This window comes from Crocodylus siamensis, chromosome 11, assembly GCF_052110815.1.
Source record: "Crocodylus siamensis isolate JL-2025a chromosome 11, ASM5211081v1, whole genome shotgun sequence".
Taxonomy (NCBI): Eukaryota; Metazoa; Chordata; order Crocodylia; family Crocodylidae; genus Crocodylus; species Crocodylus siamensis.
The window spans coordinates 5,646,022-5,665,345 of record NC_143405.1 but is presented as its reverse complement, the minus strand read 5'-3'; the positions used below and the strand labels follow the sequence as shown (position 1 = coordinate 5,665,345).

Sequence of the window (19,324 nt, the reverse complement as noted above, 5' to 3'; positions counted from 1 at the left end):
GTGTGTCCTAGTCTGGGCTGGGACGGTTCTCAGCCCTGCTAAAGTTTCCATGTCTGATTGCGGGTGAGTCTCTTCATCTTTTGGTGTCTCAGTTCCCCACTGGTAAAATGGGGTTAATATTTCCTTTCTCTGACTCCTGAGTTAGGGACGGAAGTTGCACATAAACCGGTATAAAGGATCGGAAACCAATTCAGCTTTGTAACACAACAGAAGTTCAGCGCATATAAACCACTTTCAGAATGGATGGATGTAGTGACAGATTTAATTGATTTTGGTTAAAAACATTTATTGAACTTCTGTCCCAGATCCCCTTTCAGATTCAAGTTAGCTTACAGTCTCCCAGCATCCCAGGATGCTTTGCACCTCTCCCTCTCACAGGGTGGGTGGGCTAGGCTTGGCCCAAGCTGTCTGCTCCAGCCAAGCTCTAGCACTCCCTGGTTTTTGGCCTGGGCCACTGCAGGCCTGTGGCTGCATTCCCAGAATCAAAAGTGAATGTCTGTTCACTTGCTTACTGGTTCAATCTATGCAGCTTAGACTAACCTGCAAATATTGAATTGATTCAGCCTCGGGCTTTTTGACTGTCTGTACTTAACCCTTGTGTAATGAGAGCGTAGTGTTTAGAGCGGGAGTGCCTATTGCTATAGCTCTGTGTAGCGCCTAACACGCAGGTACCTCCTGGAGCTCTTTAAACGCAAGCAGTGATGTTAGTAATAAGCACTGATGCCTATAGTGGGTCTCCTCCAAATTTTCGAGGGATAGGCCATTGCATTTGAGGATCTTGTGATCACAGGTGATTTGAGTCTCTTGGTACACTTGGAAGGTAGGTATTAGCATTTTCACTTGGTGGAAGAGAAAAGTGGTGTGTATTGAGTCGAAATGATACCCATGCAATGAGTCGGTAGCAGAGCTGGGAGCAGACTATGCTAGTCTGGACTCGGAGTCCTCTGCTGGAATCGCACGTTTCTGGAAGCTGTGGGATACATGCAGGGCAGACAGAAGTTACTGAAGCTGGAGCATCTTCATCTGAACCTTCACGCACCAAGGGTTCAATTTTCACAGGATGAGGCCCTTTTAAAGCGCTCTGCAGCCATGCACTTCTGTTTGGTCACAGCTGTAGGGTGTTTTCAGGGGCCAGATTGGGCAAAACCCGTCACTTCTGTCTGCACCTATAGAGTGAAAAGCTGTGGGCCAATGAAGAACCTGTTACATAGTTGTCCCATCATTGGACCTGCAGTGGGGAAATGGGTTCGTTGATTTATCACCCTGTGCTTTATATTTGCCCTAAAACACCCAAAGACAGCAGGGCGTTTATCTTGAAAGTTATGGAAAATAGGTGTGCCTCGATAACACCCAGTGGAAGAGGCAATGCTTCTTTTTAAATGCATTTAGTTTGCCTTTTGCATGGAGTGGATGGGCTGGTAAAAGCTCTCTCATGCTGCAGCCCTTTCAAATCCATTCCTGCAGCTCTCTCGGTGTCAGTGACTCTGCCGTGGATATTGCTCCCACCTGTGAATGGCTTTTGTTCAATCCTAGGAGCCGCTCGTCTCTCGGTTCCCCCCGCTGCCCTCCCAGCATCTCAGAAACTTCAGGCTGATGTCAGAGGTCTGGAATTCAACCTCTTTCTTTAAATAAATCTCTGAGAGAGCTAACAACTGAACAGTAGTTGGATTGATTGCTGGTACCTCCGGGAGGTAACTGGTGGAAGAGCTGGATTATTATTTTTTTTAAAGGGAGCCCACGTTTGGGACATGCAGATGATTTTGCACATAGAGGAGAAATACAGCATGTTAAGCCATGAGGTAGAAGGTGTGATGCAGTGGTGGTGGACGGTTGCAATGTGCCATCAGGGGATTCTGTAAGAAGAGTAAAAGCAAAGGTGGAAAACCTTCCTGATGTGCATAGCTGGGGGTCAGATGTTCAGCTAGCTTATGCAGCCAGCATCAGCAGAGCTGCACAGATTGCACGGCTGACTGCAGGTTTGGATATAGGGGTCTGAAAGGATCCTAAGCAGGATGTGGAGACCTCAGGTGGATGTGCTGCGGTGTACTCGCCTTGCATTCTGTGGATCCCAAATCCAGACCGGGGTTTCCGGAGGGAGCCTCACAGTGCAGTGATGCCATAGGGAGCACCTAGGCATTTTCATGGGACTATACTGTTGGACACAGCGGGAACCACAGATGATCTGGAGGGATAACATGCTTGGGTGGGAAAAACTTGAAAAGGGGTGTATGTGTGTGCTGGTTTGGATGAATTATTCATTTGCTCATTAACATATGTAAGCTTTCCATGCAAACATTATTAAAACCCTGCATTTAATACATTTGAGAGGCCTATTTATCAGCTCTTCTCTGTACGTGCATTTGGTTCACTTTCAAAAAAATGATAGTCATATTATGAACCAAAAACCCTAGTCATATTATGAAATATATTTGCTCCTGATCTAGAGCCTGTCTCTCACTTCCCCTCCTTCCCGCACTATTGGCAGGGTTTTCCATGCTTTATTTCTACATGCCACTAACGCTGGAACTATCTTCTTCCAAAATTGAGATAACATGCATCTTGCTGCAAGGAATAGTTTTGTTCCCAATGGGTTATTCCTCAAGTCAGAAACAAGATGACACACTTAGCTGCATATCATGGCAATACTGTTTCTGAATATTGGTAGATGTTGAGGCCACCTGGCTGCGGGTGGTGATTTAGGATGTTGATATTCACAGCAAGCTATCAAATTCATGGCTAGTCCTTGAGGATTGCATCTCTTCAGGGAAAATAATAGATTGTATAACACAGTATAAAGCTGTGATATATGTCATAGTAAGGCTAAATGAAGCTGTCAAGCAGAGATTGCTCTGGGCAGTGCCAGGACTTTGCTGACTTCGGTGGTTCATCTTCTTGACAGCTCTTTGCTCAGGCTGTTGGGTCAAAATTCAGAAATGTTTATTGCGAGCATTTGAAGTCAGATCTGGTTAATCCAACTCACGATGGAAATGCCATCTCTACTGACGTGGAAAAAGCCAGATTAGTAAACTAATGGTACATATCAGGCACGTTACATTAAGTCTTTTTCGAGACTGAAACATCTGGATGCCTACCAGCCCCCAAAGAGCTGGCTCTGATGGCCCTGGGTGCAACCCAGGCTTCTTTGACTAGTTTTTTGCAAGGTTTTTGCTAAAGAGAATGCTAATAAGGATATGATCCTAATGAGACAGGGTGAAAAAGGGCTGGCAGGGACTGAAACCCTTTGCTTCGCATCGTTAGCTGGAATGTTCCCGTTGCTTGCACTGATGCCTCGTCATGAGTAAGACTTCGGGCAGTGAATTCTTTGGGGATCATGTTCAGAGCTGTGTTTTGGGAAAAAAAAGGAAGCCTTTTTCCCATTGTTGCATATGCTTTTTGTGTGGTATGTGCACCTGCTGTAGCCTGCTTTTCCTGCTAGCACAAAGGTGCCTTGTTTGCATAGTTTTCTCTGAATACAAAATTGAAACGGCAGGCTCCATGGCAGGACAGAGAAGCAAGAGCCGAGCGTGTTCAGACTGGATAGCGATGGAGCATGTATTGTTCTGTAATGCTCAGATCCTTTCTGTTGATTACAATTACTGGTTGGCTGCAGCCAGTGGTGATGGATTGTGCGGAAATTAAAGTATGTTTTGGGTCTGTGGTGAGACCTCGCCAAGGAAGGGAATTACTTGGAATATCTATCTCGCTTATGTATGTGTTGAAACCACACGCTGAAATTTGGTTGCCTTCAGACTTCAAATAGATATAGCTATAGGTATATAGATATGTGACAATACGTGTGTGTATGTTTGTGTGTGTGTGTGTGTGTGTGTGTGTATGACAATGTATATTGTTGTAAATGTGTGTGTATAGATGTAGATAAAGCTATATTGTCATTCAGAACTCAATGTCCAGACTGTCTCATGTAACCTTGCACCAAAAACAGGGCAGGGATGTTCCAGGGAGCTCAGTATTTAGGAATATCTGCCTTTTTTTTTTAAGGCAATGAGTGTTTTGCCTTTTGCCTCCGTTGGAGCAAAATTAGGCCAGTACTGTGCTAATTTGCGATTTCCACCTATTGTGCTTTCAGTTTTCACAGGTTTGGGCAACACTTTTTATTGATTTCCCCCTTGGGGTCATTGATCTTCCCAAGTCTGACTTTGAAGGAGAAACTCAACTCAAACTTGCAAGTCTGTTGGGTGTCCAGAACAGGACTTCAGTGGGCTTTCCAGAAAGGGCAATAACCTAAGAATGAGTTGCTAACCATTCAGAATGCTTATTTTTTCCATGGAGGATGGAGAGATGCCCAACTTCTGGCATAGGACCCTGCGTATCATAGTCAACCAGCAATTTCCTATACCATAGTTAAAACTACCACTTTGAAGGCCTGACCAAAGACAAAGCTTGACCGAAATCTCCTCCTAAAACCCAGCATTGCCTTTTCTGGTTAACTCTTAGCCTAGATTGTTCAACCAAACCTAACAAGGCTAGATAAGTTTTGCCTTATTTTGGGTTTTTGTTGCAAAAATGTGTAACATTTTTAGCATTACTGTTGCAATTGACTTCGAAACTAATGCAGTTGTTGGAGTGACAGCCATAGCGGTCCGTCTGGAGACCCATTGGCGTTGTCTGCTGCTACCGTATAGCTGTGCCTTAGGCAAGGGAGCAAGGATGTGTAGTGCTGGGACTCTGTGATGGTCAAAACCTTAGGGGGCTCCCAGAGCTCGGTCACTGGAGGAGAGAGCAGAGATTTTGGCAGGGGCCGGCACAAATCGGGGCAGTGTTCACCCTAGAGGGATGAGTCACTGAGCTGGATGAAGGCTGTGAAGCTATTCTAGCCGTTTGGCTGCAGGGTGACTTTTGCCCAGGGATGTTATCAATCTTGAGGGTCAATTTAATGAAATGTTGCAGTTTGCATCCTTTTTCAGCCTGCCAGTATGTTCCCATGCCGTCTAAAGTGGCCAAGAGAAGTTTTCATCTTGTTTGGGAAACTTCTGCTGCTCCAACCTTGACCTTTCAGGAAGGAGATCTTTATCTTGAGGCTCCCGTTTCATTTATGCCATTCAAAATGTCCTGCCTCTTCCTTTACCCATCCATCACTCCACAAATCAGTCTCATCATCCTTCTCTTTCACGCATTCCAGAGGTAACCCCCCCCCACCCCAGTATAGCACTTGGCTTTAAACTGAACTTGGTGGCAGTTTCTGAAGACTAAAGGTCTATAGTAGATACACATCCAAGCAATGCCATGGACAGATAGGATGCTCTCCAGATTCCATAATGGATCCCATTGTGGGTAGATCTCTAGAGTCCAAAACGAACTAGCAAAACATAAAAACAGAACAAAGCCCCCAAATTGGGTTTCCCTCCATACATACTCACATTCACACTCACACTCCTTCACACTCACTCTTATTTATTCAAAGCATTCTTGTCAAAGACCATATATTCCTAATAAGGCACCAAGTTATGTAAGGTTTTGATGCCTGTATACACACACTAATTTATTAAAGATAATGTCTACACTCTCTCTCTTTCTCTTATGTATTAAAGATAATGTCTAACACACACACACATGTGCACACACTCTTGTGTATTAAAGATAATGTCAAACACACACGTGTACACACACTCTTATGTATCAAAGATAATGTCAAACACACACGTGTACACACACTCTTATTTATTAAAGATAATGTCTGATACACACACGCATGTGTGTGTGCACACACTCTTATTTATTCAAAATAATGTCTTCCTAATAAGGCACCAAATTATATGAGGTGTGCTGGGGTGATGGAGGGTGGGAGAAGACACAGAGGAAATAATGAATTACTATGACTAATAATGGCGTCTATTACTTTGCATATCATTTATTCTAATAGAGTCAGCCTGTCAACTGTTTCTTTCGAGACTGAATTCATTTTTCCAACCTGCTGTGCATTATTTAGGTTTTGAAGTTGGCATTGCCAATGTGCTTGTTGTAGCTTTACTGGGGGAAATTTTTGTTTTGTTGTTTTAAAATGGTTCTTAATGATGACTATTCTCATTTAGTGTCTTTGCAGAGTGGATCCCTTTTGCTCGCTAACTCCAGTTTCTCCTTTTTTTTATGCAGCGGAACCTGCAGATCTCTTGAAGGTGTTAGATTTTCCTAATTTACCTGACGGTATAACAAAAACAGCAGGTTTTTGCACAAGCAGAAGATCTTCAAAAGAAGCAGATGTTGCTTACCGAGTAACAAAAGATGCTCAGCTCAGTGCACCAACAAAGCAGCTATATCCCGGTAAGAGGAATGTCTTTTTTTCTTTGCAAGTTGTCACTGACGTATCTGGGGTTTTACCTTATCTCCTTGATTTTTAAAGTTTGGACACCGCATACTTCCTTGACAGTGTGTGTGTTGGCTGGGAAAGTTTATGTTATTTTTGTTCAAGCAGAAAGTCTAATCAGCTATACTTATTTTTCTTCACTGGAAGGGGTTGTCTAGGGAAGATGTAGTGTCTTCATGTCTGTGGCTTCTCACAAATTGGTATTGCGCTGCGAAGAGAGGCCCGGATGGTGCCCAGAGCTGAGGGATACCTTTGTTTTAAGTGGCTATAGCTCCAAGCACAATGGAGCACTGGTCCTTTTATAAGGGGCTCTAGGGTGCTATCATAATACAAATCATAATCATAGAACACGTCACAAGGACAGGTAATCGCAAGTTATTTTTGGACAAAAAGTCTTCTTTATTAGGAAAAATAATGGCATTAATATGCAGGAATGCACTGAGTGGCAGAGCTCTTATTAAAAATCAGTCAGGCCACTTCTTTTTTTGAGGAAGCACCAATCCATAAGAAAAGAGCCCGCGTCTTTGCCGTATGGCAATTTTTTCTAAGTAGGGCCATCAATAGTTCCCACCCGGTCCCAATTTCTGTAGTATCTGAGTGTCTAACAATACCGAAGACAAGGTTCTTTGGGTAAATGTTATATCTTATATTAAACCAACTAAATATTCGGACATTTTTTTCCAACTATTTAGTTGATCTACCCAAAGAACCTTGTCTACCTATGTCCTTAGTCCAAGATGGCTACAGCCAACCCCTATAACAATACTGACTGCATTAATCCTCACAACCCCCCTTCCTAAAAGAGAGGAGTACTCATATCCCCATTTTACCCCCGGTGCATAGAGGCAGAGTAAGCACACACAACTTCCTGAAATCATGCCTGCGGTATACTGGGTATCCCGCAATGTGAACTCAGCTATTCCCACGACAACGACTTAACTCCTAGATCCGTCACCTTCTCAACGGGGAAGTCATTGTTCCCATTTTATTGAGTCCTGATATATGTCAAATTCCCCTCATTTTCCATGAAACTCTGACCTGTGTAAGCACGTGGAGATTTGGTCTTCGGGCGCTGAAGCTCATTAGGCCAAATTCATCTCAAGTGGAGCACAGTCATGTGGTATGAAAAGTACCTTTGCTGCACAAGAACTAACCACCAGTAGGAAAGCGTGCATGTCCTCTGCAAAAGCAGCGGACTCCTTAATCAAGAGAGACAGATATATGCACTCCTTCAAAGTGATTATAGAAGAGCGAATACTACAAAATCCATTAGCTAAATCAAAGGTAATACCACATGCCACTACCAATGCTATGTAATTAAGCTGGTATTTCTATCAGACCCAATATTTTCTCAGCCTAAAAGAGGACTGAGAGTTGGTTGTAGAAGTGATGCTCGTACCCTACAGTCCTGGACTGGCTTGACACCCGATTCTGTTATTAGGATGCTTTGGAGCTTTAATTGATATTTGCAGGCAAGGGGATCACCCCATCACCACCAAATCCACAGGTTAACTTGTGTTTGGTTTCCACCTTGTCTTGCTGACTAGAGCTGCATTATTTCCCTCGCTTCCCCTCTGCGAGCCGCAGTCACTCCATCAGCTCACACTTCAGGTTTCCCCACCTTTATAATGGTGCTATAATGAGGAGTGAAAATGGGCCATTGCCCTCTGACTACTCTATTTTCTTTGGAGCAGCTCCTGAAATCCTTTGCTTGGTTTCTACGTGGTCCTTGCTCAGAGAAACTTTCCCTGAAAGCAGCAGGAAATTCTCCGGAGGCAGGAATAAGTAAAAGCTAAATAAGGGTCTTAGGTTTGGGCCCTGTGACGTATCTTCAAGCCAAGAAATGCCAAATCATTGGCAGGCTTGAATGATATTAAGTGGTTTGCAGAGCTGGGGTCAGTGCAGGAAAGGGCACTTTTCCTGCTTCCACAGCTTGAAACCTTGTCCGGTGGGTTTTGGCCTACGTGGGTTTGCATGCCGTCAAGGTCCAGGGAGTCTGGGGCTAACGTGGCAGACAGCATCTTCCAGGAGGCAGTGCCCATGATCTTCCAGAACAAGTCACTGGATAATGCAGCTGCAGTACAGTGCATTCAACTCTCTCCAGCCCAAGAAAAGATGCTGGTATTGCACTGAAGTCCACCTTTCTCCTTGGCTGGAAAACTTGGAGGGGATTTCCTCGGAGTCCCTCAGATCAGCTTTTCCAGCTCCTGGCAGGCTGGCTCATCATGCGCTGGGTTGAGCAGCCCTGTCACTCCCCCGAGGCTTGCAAACCAGGCACGTCTAGCATGTTGCAGTCTTTAGAGGAACAAAGGTGAAGTCAGGAACAAAGAACCGGGTCCCTTGGATGTCATTCCAGGGCCACCGCAGCAACACTTCTCATCTGATCACAGATGCTGTCTGAATGCAGCCCCCATCACTACATGGGACTTCAATTCCCACCAGCAACCCAGTGAGAGGAAAGATAACGATAACGAAGCAATTGCAGACAGACTTACCAGGAGAAATGTGGCTTTTCTGATTTCACATTAGCAGAGGGAGCGGGTGTGGGCAGAAGCTTTTAAAACATAGCTTTCCCTCTCTGCCACCAAATGAATACCGTACAGAATATTTTGTACTAATTAGAAGTTTGTGTTTCTCTAAGACGGTAATTTTATGAGCTTTGCATTCTCCCTCTCTAGCCACAGCCAACAAAGCAAATTTAAAAAAATAAAATAAAAGGCCTGAGTGTGTTTCAAACCCACAAGAGCAAGAAAATCTGCTGATATGTTTTTTTCCCCTTGCTCTCTAAATTAGTTCTTTGGTTTCCCGGTAAAACCATGTTCTTTCAGCTATATGCAAGGGCAGGGAAACACAGAGAAACAGCAGCAACAGAAATGAAGTCACATGCACTCTTTTCCCAAATCAAATACTCTCTGTCTTATTGATAGAAAAGTGCACTTACTTCCAATCCCAGTACATATATGTAAGGATAGTACGCATCCTAGATTATAACGGGACATTGCTTCAAGGTGAAGATGATTTGCACCCAAAATAAATGGGCTTTGAGCAGCTGCACTAACAGCATAGGATTATATTATGGCTCTGCTCTGGAAGGTGATTAGAGATAGAGATGACTTTTTTCCAGACAAATTGTAGTTCGGTCACGGGGCTAGCGTTGGCTTTGCTGACCGTGACAAAATTAATTTGGGCTGCTTTTTAAAGCCTCTGCAAAGCCAGTATGACTAAAAAGAAACAAAGCTCCCACCTCTGCTCCCTAGATGTCCATTAAATATACCTGTGCAAAGCCCAAAGGGATCATCCAGGGATCATTAGGGCTCAGTTGAGAAGATGATGAGGTTGCACGGGTGTGACGTAGTACCAGGCACAGCAGCAAACTCTGCAGACCATCATTTGACCCGTGAGCGGAGCACATTTGCAAGAGAAAGCACGACATGAGAAAGCAAAGGAAGCCCGTGTGTCCCACTTGCCAGGAACAGACCAACAGAACTGGTGTGCAGAACTGGTGTGCAAATGTGTGTGAAGCAGGGGCAAAGCCCCTTACCTTCCTGGAGCAGCTTTGGGAGTGCTTCCCTAAGTGACCCAACGAGCAACATGGGTCGCTTCTGTTCTCCGAGATGCTGAAGTGGCCGTCGGCTCACTCCAAGCTCATTGTTTCAGCATGGAAGGGGCCGGGTATGGTGAGATAACCTGGACCGCGGTAGTGTCCCTTCTCGAATTGTGCAAAGCAGGGAGGTTAACCCTGGCTCCCAAGCAGGGGTCTTGCAAGGGGCAGTTTGCAACAGCCTGATTGGAAGCGGCCCTTACCCAGGGAGAAGATGAGAGACAACTGGCCAAATTAAATGCTAGTGCTGCTCCCTTCCCTGGAGCGCCGGGTTCTCAGAAACGTCCAGCGTGAGCTCATTTGAAAACACAGACCAGAATATGAGGGCTTGATCCAAAGTCCATGGGTGTCTCCACTGACTTCCATGAGATTTGGATCAGGACCGGTGCTTTTTCATGTATTTATTACCTTATTATTACTGCAGCCTGAGCAGAACCTCGTCCACCCATCATTCAGTAGTCTGGGGCATTTCTGATCATGACAGAAAATGCATTGTTATTTTGCCAGGGTAATAGAGCAATAGCAGAGTAATGTAGGCCATAATTCATCCATTACGCTGTTTGGGTTGAGAGCACCACATTGCCATGGAGATATTTTAATAAAGCAATGCCCCCCCCCACCAAAAACACAAACAAAACAAAAAAAGAAGACAAATAGGTTTGTAATGAACTGGCAGCACATCTAGGTTGAAAAGTCCCATATGATGGATTCGCAATGAAATTCTCCGTTTTAGGGAGAATTTTGGATACGAGCTATTTTACATAAAAAGGTCCTAAATTGAACTCTGTGATTGGACTCAGGGAAGTGTATGCTTTTGATTCAGAGTTGCAAAGGAAGTGGCATGCAGCAGGTGGACAACGGAGGGCCCTGTTCAGCCCATGGCAGGCACAATTGCCACATCTCTTAATATGTCAAGGAGCAGGGATAGAGTCGTCAGCTAGTTGAGTTCATTTAGTGGCATGAGGTTTGGGGGCTGGTTCTCCACTCCTTAACAGAGGTTTTCTCCTGGCGTCTTATTGTGGAAGTCTGTTGTGCTGGGCGGGAATAAACTTAGACCCCCTCGTTAGGTGCTTTGAGCTGCCAGGTCTTCCTGGTCCACGTTTTCAGCTTGAGCAAATTGCCTGCAGCATCCTTGATTTCGGTGGCCCTGTGGCCAGCTGATGATCTTGCCTGAGCACATTTTATAGTATCACCTTTAAAAATCATGAATCGGGGGAGCCACCTGCAGATAGTTGTCCAAAATGATTGATGTTCATAGGTGTTAGGGGCTGGAAGGGACCTTGCAGATCATCAGGTCCAGCCCTGCTGCACTTGGGCAGGAAAAGGCAAGATGCCACAACTGCTGTAACCTGGCCTAGTTCCTCAGAAGTCATCAGCTGGGGATTCAGTGATGTTTGCCCCCATGCAGAATAATACCTCGGACGTGCCACAGAGCCCTTGTAGCAGACAGATACACCGTGATTAAATGGATTTCTTCCCATGTCAGTCAGTATTATTTTTGTTGCTGCAAGTTGCCTTGCATAGATCGGGTGGTTTTCTACTTTCTGTTGCAGATTTTAATGATCGCTAAGCACCAGGTAGAGTTCAGTTGCTAAAATAATTTTAAAATACAGGCACCGGTGAACTTAAGGTAAAGGAGCTCACAGCAAAGGAACTGGCAGAGATGAATAAAACCAAGCAGTGGAGAAAATAACCCGACATTTGTCTTCCTGACTTACTTGCCTTGCTGTCATCTGAAGAAATCCCTGTAGCTTAGGCCGAGGTCTGCTGTACCCGTAAGAGGTCAAAAAATCCCTTGTGCAGCCTCTTGATTTAAGAAAAGCCCGCAGAGGGGAGGGCAAACTTGGTGAATCTGTTGGACACTCAGGCTGACATTTTTGTGGTAGATACGGTTATGAATTTGCAATTTAAAAAAATTAGCCTTGGGGCTATGACTTCCCTCGTACAACCAAGCACCACACACGTAGATGTTGACGCCACACACTGCTCTTCAGAAACGCCCGCTCTCCTTTGGCACTCCTGGGCTAAAGATTTCCTAACTGCTTATGCCCAAGAGCACAATTGCTTCCTTCTCTGACGGTCTTAAGCCAAAGGGAAAGACACCCTGTAAACTTACAGTGCTTAAATAGGGCATGTTAAGAGGTTTGGCAGTGACCGGGATCTGTTTTCCTTAGGAGCCCAGAGCTATTTAACCATCTGAGCAAACCAGCTTAGTTAGCAACACCCCATATTTGGGGGAAAAGTTCGGTTGGGACGTGGGTTTTGTAATTTGGGTCCATCTCCTCATCACCGATGCTGCAGTAAACGACAGAAAAAGGCCCCGTGTCTATGCTGCTTTGGAAGCTGGAAAACTCATGACTTTTAGCCTGGAGTTAAGTCCTTCTGGTGTTGCAGAGGATGATCCCTGCTGCTGTGCAGACAGTGCCTCAATGCCTATATCTACCACTTAAGTCCTCCAGCAGGGCATGAGACAGCGGCCTTGCAAGATTATAGTCGGGACCTTCCCGTATAATTAAAATGACTTTTCTGACTGTAATTGCACTTAAATTCTGGTGTGAAGGAGGACAGGGTCCAGGGTACCATTTTGGATGTCTGGCAGGGAAGGCAAGCTTTGCCACTATAGTTTTTTTTTTTCCCCAATGCTTGGACAAACTGAAGTCTTCATTTACACTTGGATTGACTTTTGCTTGTAAATTGTTGTCGTCCCTGCCAGTGCTGAGGGCCAAAGCCACAGACTGCTCCATTACTTTCTAAAATAAACTTAACTTAAACAAAACCAGATTCTCCTCCCCCCTCAGCCCCCCGTCCAAAAAAACCCAACAACCCCCTAGCCCATTGTATGCATTTAATTAACCAGGGGCACCTATAAATTTGGGCTGAGTTTTTGCCATCCCACAACAATCTGGGGATCTTATGGCGCGCAGGAATATGGAGCGTCTGCAACTTCTCTCCTAAGAGGATCGCGAACGTCCCATGAAAGAAGTACAAGTGCAGGACTACCAATTTACACCCACCATTTGCAATCAAGAACAAGGGTCCTATTCTGTTTTAGCTGGGGAGTCCCAATGTGGCATAGCTGTAGTTTCAGTACTGTAAAGGTTGAGAAAGCCTCATTGATCTATAACAGATGATCCCGAAGAAGTTTCATTGCTGGGCTCGGTGACTGAATAAACCATCAGAAGGAGCCGCTCTGCTTTTTTACCTGGGATTCATCACCATAAGAGCCCCTAACCTCTGTGGGTTTTGTCTTAAATGGGGAAGTTGGTGCCAAGGAAATGCCTCTTTGCATCCTGTCCTTCCCTTGCTCACGCCACCACATTTTGGAAAAGTGAACGAATGCTAGTATTTTCCCCGCTGTTCATCAGGTGCAAGGAAGCAGGGATAGTGCCTACCCAAAAGAAAGACTAAACCCTTTGCCTTTCCACTTCAGCTTCTCCGTTTCCTGAAGACTTCTCCATCCTAACCACTGTAAAAGCAAAGAAAGGAGGCCAGTCCTTCTTGGTTTCCATTTACAATGAACAAGGGATCCAGCAGATCGGCATGGAGATGGGTAGATCTCCTGTATTCCTGTACGAAGACCATACAGGAAAGCCGGGCCCTGAGGACTACCCTCTCTTTAGAGGCGTTAACCTATCAGATGGCAAGTAAGTACAATGCTCTGCTTTTATTGTGCATCAAGGTGAGCTCAATCGATAGTCTGTAGGTATACCCCTTCTCTGTACTACGTGCTTTCTTTTCCCTAGTGTCCTGTGCTCCATAACGGAGCCCTTATATTCTGCCCCATGAGTGAGAGCAACAGAGTGGCTGCCTTTTATATTAGTGGACTGTTTGGCAAGACTGGGCACTGGGATATTAGGGAGACAGGGATGATATACACTCCCATGCAAAGGATCTGCACCAAACTATGCCATTTAAAGTCCATATAAACCATCCTTTGGAAGGCTTTGGAAGGGGAAAAAGTTGGCATGCAGCAAGGGCTTCTGCCTCCTTGTGTCTGTGTGAGCCCAGACCTCCCCGCCTTTCCAATGCTAAGTGATCTAAGACATCCCCCAACCATATAAAAACCAACAGCTTGGGGGCTTAGGTGGAAGCAATTTTTTGCACTTTTCACCCTTCACCCTCATTAAGGGAATGGGCCAGTGTTTGGGATTTTTTTTTCCTTTCCTTTTAATCAAACACCCTTCACACTCAAGTAGCTATTAAAAATTGTTGGATTATGCTAGAAAGCACAAGGCTCTGTTTAATGCGGTATCATGCTGTGTTGTATCCTAGGTGGCACAGAATAGCCATCAGTGTGCAGAAGAAAAATGTCACCTTGGTTTTGGACTGTAAAAAGAAGGTCACCAAGTTCCTCGACCGAAGCAACCATCCTATCATTGATGTCAACGGCATCATTGTATTTGGAACCAGGATACTGGATGAGGAAGTCTTTGAGGTAAGGTGCAGGCGTGAGCTGTTGGGGAGGCTTTGCAAAGCCTATGAGCTGCTGCTCTGGGTGGTGAGTGGTGTACACAGCTCATCGGTGGGGCTTGTTCTGCTATGGTATGAAGCTGGGACCCGTCCAAGTTTCTCTGCTAAAGAATGTCATACGCTTGATTTACCAGATAATACACTTCTGTTGTAGTAGTCATCATACGGGGGGTCAAGTTCTCACCTGGTTCCACTTGGCATTCATCCACTGCTTCCAACACAGCTCCATAGACTTGCGTCAGCTGATACATCGGGCCAGTCGATTTTATTGCAGTATTTCTAATTTAAGGTACAGCTGTGTCTGATTTTCATGCAATGCAAGACAGAAGAGGAGCTCTGGATTCATTTAGAGTATTTCTGGAGCATGAGTGCCTGTAGATTCAGTGGTTGGCATGAATGCAATGAAGTGGCGTTTAGCAGTGAGAAGCCTGTAAAGGAGATATGTGGCTGTTTGGGCCAGTTGAGCTACTGGTTTCTCTTAAAACCAGCAGCTGAGCGACTCAGTATCTTATCAAAATCCCATTTGATGTGGATGCTTGTACCTTCTTGACTCATCTGGTGATTCTGGTTTGGTTTCTGGTCCAGAGAAGCTATTTTTCTGTAATACTCAGGGAAGTTGCTTGCCTAACATATATGGAGGATTAGTACAGAATTGCCCTTTATCACAATGGGGCTTTATGTGTCCCCATCTTTTTCTGTGGCTAGGAAGTAGAGGCTAAGGAAAGCAACTCCTTCATTCTCAGGGATACAAGAAAGTCCTAGGGAGAGCTGCTGCCCCTGCCATGGGCTCAACAATGAATCCCAGTCTCTTGCCCTGTGCTGCAGTAGCACTCTTCACTCGCTCATCTCATCACTCTTCTAGCTGGTTGCTCCCAACCCTTCCCCACACAGTTGTTTTTATTAAAAAGAAAAAAAAGCCTTGCACTGTGTACTGTTCCTGTGCAGATCTGCTTAATCAGTGTTAAAACAGAGATAGCCAGATCCAGGATTATAGATATTTCCTCCAATATCTTGCATTTGAGATGCTTTCTGCCATTTGGCACCTAGCTTGACTGACGAACTTCACCCTACGTTTCACTTAAGCTGCCGTTCCAGGGATCCAGTCGGCTTCTTTGACCCTTGTATGTCCAAGAACATTGGCCTTGACTCTGCCCTTGTGTACATGGGTGTAAATCTGTAGGAGCTCCGCTGAAAGCCGTGAACCAAAGCCAGAGTAGCTGGATTCAGGATTAGGTTTGTTGCGTTGCGTGTCTTACTGATTGCATTTATCACGTCGCGGCTCCTTAGAACTAGTTGAATAACACAGGAGAGGAACAGGGAACGTCTCCAAACCAGGGCGACCGGTGAAGTTAGCCCACATCTGCACTGTCCTATCCATGACTCAGAAGGAAAATTCCAGGCTGTTTAATATTACCAACATCTGGGAGCTGTTCTGCTGTAAACAGAGCAAAAAACTCAAGTGACCGAACACCGCTGCCAAATCCCAGCTAGGAGGATTCTGGCTGAGTCTCTAACGGCATTAAATAAATGTTCCCGGGGAAATTTAGCAATTAAGGAGGAAGGTAAAAGCTAGGTTCAATGTGCATTGGAGTGTCTTTTACCAGGGTTGGACTTGCTGCCAGAAAAAAACCCAAGAAAATCAGCCCTCCGATCGAATGCCATGTTGAAGCAGAGCTATTATGTAAAGCAATGAACCTTGTCGGAGTATTTGGCCCTTATGAATCTAGTAAATTCTCTTGAAGAAATCCGTGTATGACACCCAGACTAGAGGACAGCCAAGATGGCATTTGCGAAAGAGCTCCTTGAGCCATCTGAAGTGGATTATTCCATACTAACACTGAGATGCCTAGTGAAAGAGCTCCTAAGAGGAGCTGCATATTTTCTATTCCTCGTAATGGGATCCTCCGCAGTAGCCAATTTATGGGACATCTGGAATTTGTCCAAGCCAGGAGGTGCTCTCACAAATGACGAGGACTTAAAGCCGTGAGGTTTTCATAGCTGTCCTGAAAGCTTGCTGTACCCCCGTAATGGGCTGGCTTTTCACAGTCGTCTGGAAATAAGACTTCTAGCCACTCAACTAAACAGGGGGGGGCGCGTTTGTGAAGATGGCAATGCTGTGTTGAGTCCGGCGTGAGCATCATTGGGGAAAATGAACTGGCCCTGATGAAAGCAGGCATCCGTCTTAGCGGGAGGAAAAAAAGAGACCCATTGCATCTTCCAGCCATCAGAGAGAGTCTGTTTCCATGGTGTCAGCACTGATTGCAATACACATCAGCTAGATGACTGCAGGCACTTAGAGAAAAGCCCAGAAAAATGATTTTACCAGGAGTGGGCAATTTGTCAGAACAACCAAGCACCTTGCAATACTTGCTTCAGATTCCTGCTTGCTTCCCTCCCCGCCTCCTCCACTCCGCGAGGAAGGAGGTTTTATTTGTTACCATGTACACACACACACACATCAGGATGTCGATAGTTGTCAATTGGATATACAATTAAATGCAGTTAAAAGGGTTTCATGAAATCAGCAGACCGTAATCTGATTTTCCTCCCTTTCTCAGTAACGTAATTCCCTTTGAGTTTTTAACCCTTGCAGTCTGAAGTCCAGAGGAGAAAGTAGGTGTGGAGAAAATGTTGGTGAAAACAATGGAAAAGGATGCACCTTACTAACAAGCCACCTGCTCCTAGAAAGCTGCTTACTAATATCCAGACTCTGAACCTGGTCCGCTGACACTGAAGCCATCACACCGCCCGTCAGGGCACGTTTTTTGTGTAAGCCTCGAACGGCTAATCATGCATTTTGAGGTGTTTTCTATAGCTGTAGAGATGGCGGACGGCTAGGAGTCTGGAGGTTTTCCTGGGAACTTGGAATAGGTTGGAATGACAGACACAGAAATATCTGGAGGCTCGGCTCGTGTTCATCTCAGTACAGACCAGCGAGTGCACAAAGTTGAGGGAGTTCGTATGCTTGCCCGACCTCCGCCGGGAATGAAATCAAGTAGAACTTGAATGGATCATTTGGTTTTTTTTGAAAGTTTGAACAGTTTCATTCACGCTTTTAATGGGGGAGGGGGGGTTTACAAACCAAGCAGAACTCCACTGCAGCCATTAGTTCATTATAGAGATTAAGGCTTCTTTGCTAGTCTGCTGCGTCACAGTTATAGTCCGACAGGCAAGGTCAGAGGAGTTGCAAAATATTTCTGCAGCACAACACTCATCCAGTGGAAAAATGACTTCCTCTCATTAAAATTCAATTAGTTCTGAGGCTGTGTGGATCTCTCTGTGAAGCTCTGGGAAGGCTGGGTATGTTTGAAAAGGGGCCAAGCCCAAAGCCAGGTTACACAAGTTAATTTTTCTGCCGAGTCCTTGTTCAAAATAGAAATTTAGAAAAGCTAAGAAATGTCAGGACAGGGATTGGCAAGTGGAGGCTGGCCTTTATGCTGGGAATGAGAAGACAACATTGTGAAATAGCAACGAACCTTTCAGCAAAGAGAGGGAAAGAAAAGAAGTAGCCAACGGTGCAAGATTAAATGACTTTTTCTCCTCCTGGAGTGCAGTAAACAATGCTCTTGTGGTTTCAGTGACCTGCAAACTTGGACTTCCCGTTGCACATACCTTCCCTGAGAGAGGTGGCATGTGTTTTGTTTTTTGTCCTTTTTTTTAAAATACTGTATAGTAAAAGCTAATGCCCCGCCTTTTTTTATTGGATGCCAACTAGAAGGAGAGCCACTGGTTCAGAAAAGCCTATGCTTGGTGTTGGATACCCAGTTTCTATACATCTCATAGTCCAAGACTAGGGGTTACTGGCACATCTTGACTTGTGAATGAAAAACTGGTTGACAAACACAAAACCTGTTAACCAAAACCGAACATTTTGGTTCACAAGTGACATTCTGGTGACTACGTGTGTGTTATGAGTCCAGTGCTTCGGGCAATATGCTTGTGCTTCCTGGCTTGACCAAACCTTCCAGGATATCCTGTGGTCTTCCTCCTTGGAGAGCCACTGTGAGGCATTATGGGAGTCCCATGGATGTGTTGATTCATGCCAGCTCTAATCTTTACATTTTGCATTGAAAGACCGTGAGGGAAATGAGAAAAGTTGGCCCTGGCTGCATCACCTCGGTGCTATGCTGAGGCCAGCCCACTCACTCCCGTAGCATCTTGAATGCAAGGCAACGCGATCATGGTGGGATGGCCTTGAGCATGTGCCATTAACCACCTCTGATGCAGAGGTCAGAAGAGCAGTGCCAGGGTGATCGCATTGCTTCATCTCCGGGAGTTGGCTTGTGTGGAACATGTGCATGGGGTGTACTTCTCAGTCAATGTAGACATGGAGGTTGACTTTTGAGGACACTGGGGCAGACACATACATGTATAGACTTTAGGGCCAAGTTTTTAACTTTTGATGCTTCTGCTGGTTTCTCAAAGCCTACATTTATGCATGAGCTGTGGCAATAATGTGAGCTTAGCTCAGAGATCTGGATTATACACCTCGGACGGCAACCATCCCTGCCATCACTGGAAGGCAGCATCCTTTCCAGTGCTGTTCCTTCTCCATCGAGCTAAAGGCATTTGGTTGGAACATTGCAGCATCTGACCAGGCAAAGTTTGGCAAGATTTTGACATAGCATGCCCGGTGGTATCATCCAGTTGACCAATGCCCTATACACTCTAGGATTGCTCTCATGGCCCTTTTCCAAAGGTTGCTTTGTTATATTCTTGCCTGTTTTCGTGGGGTGCGGAGTGATCTATTAGAGAACCAGTTCAGGCAGCTCTTGATTGAATAGGTCCTTGCAGATTTGCAGAGCAAGAAATGGTGAGGGATGAAACCAAGTTTAAAAACCTCAGTCTTTAGTTAGGCTGCTGGCAGTGGCTTTTCATTCTGGAGAAGGATGTGTGACAGGAGCGGACAACGCGTGGCCTGACTGTTCGGG

The 19,324-nt window shown here is 45.2% G+C and overlaps 1 protein-coding gene across 2 annotated transcripts in view; it reads left to right on the top strand.

Annotated features, from left to right (window-relative positions):
- The window catches only part of COL5A1 (collagen type V alpha 1 chain), a 225,467-nt gene that overhangs the window by 48,042 nt on the left and 158,101 nt on the right, over window positions 1–19,324 (top strand). For both annotated transcript variants that reach the window (XM_090022599.1, XM_090022598.1), the window contains exons 2-4: window positions 6,112–6,279; window positions 13,354–13,567; window positions 14,196–14,358. In XM_090022599.1, the coding sequence (XP_089878725.1) occupies window positions 6,112–6,279; window positions 13,354–13,567; window positions 14,196–14,358 (545 nt within the window). The remainder of the gene's footprint in view (window positions 1–6,111; window positions 6,280–13,353; window positions 13,568–14,195; window positions 14,359–19,324) is intronic.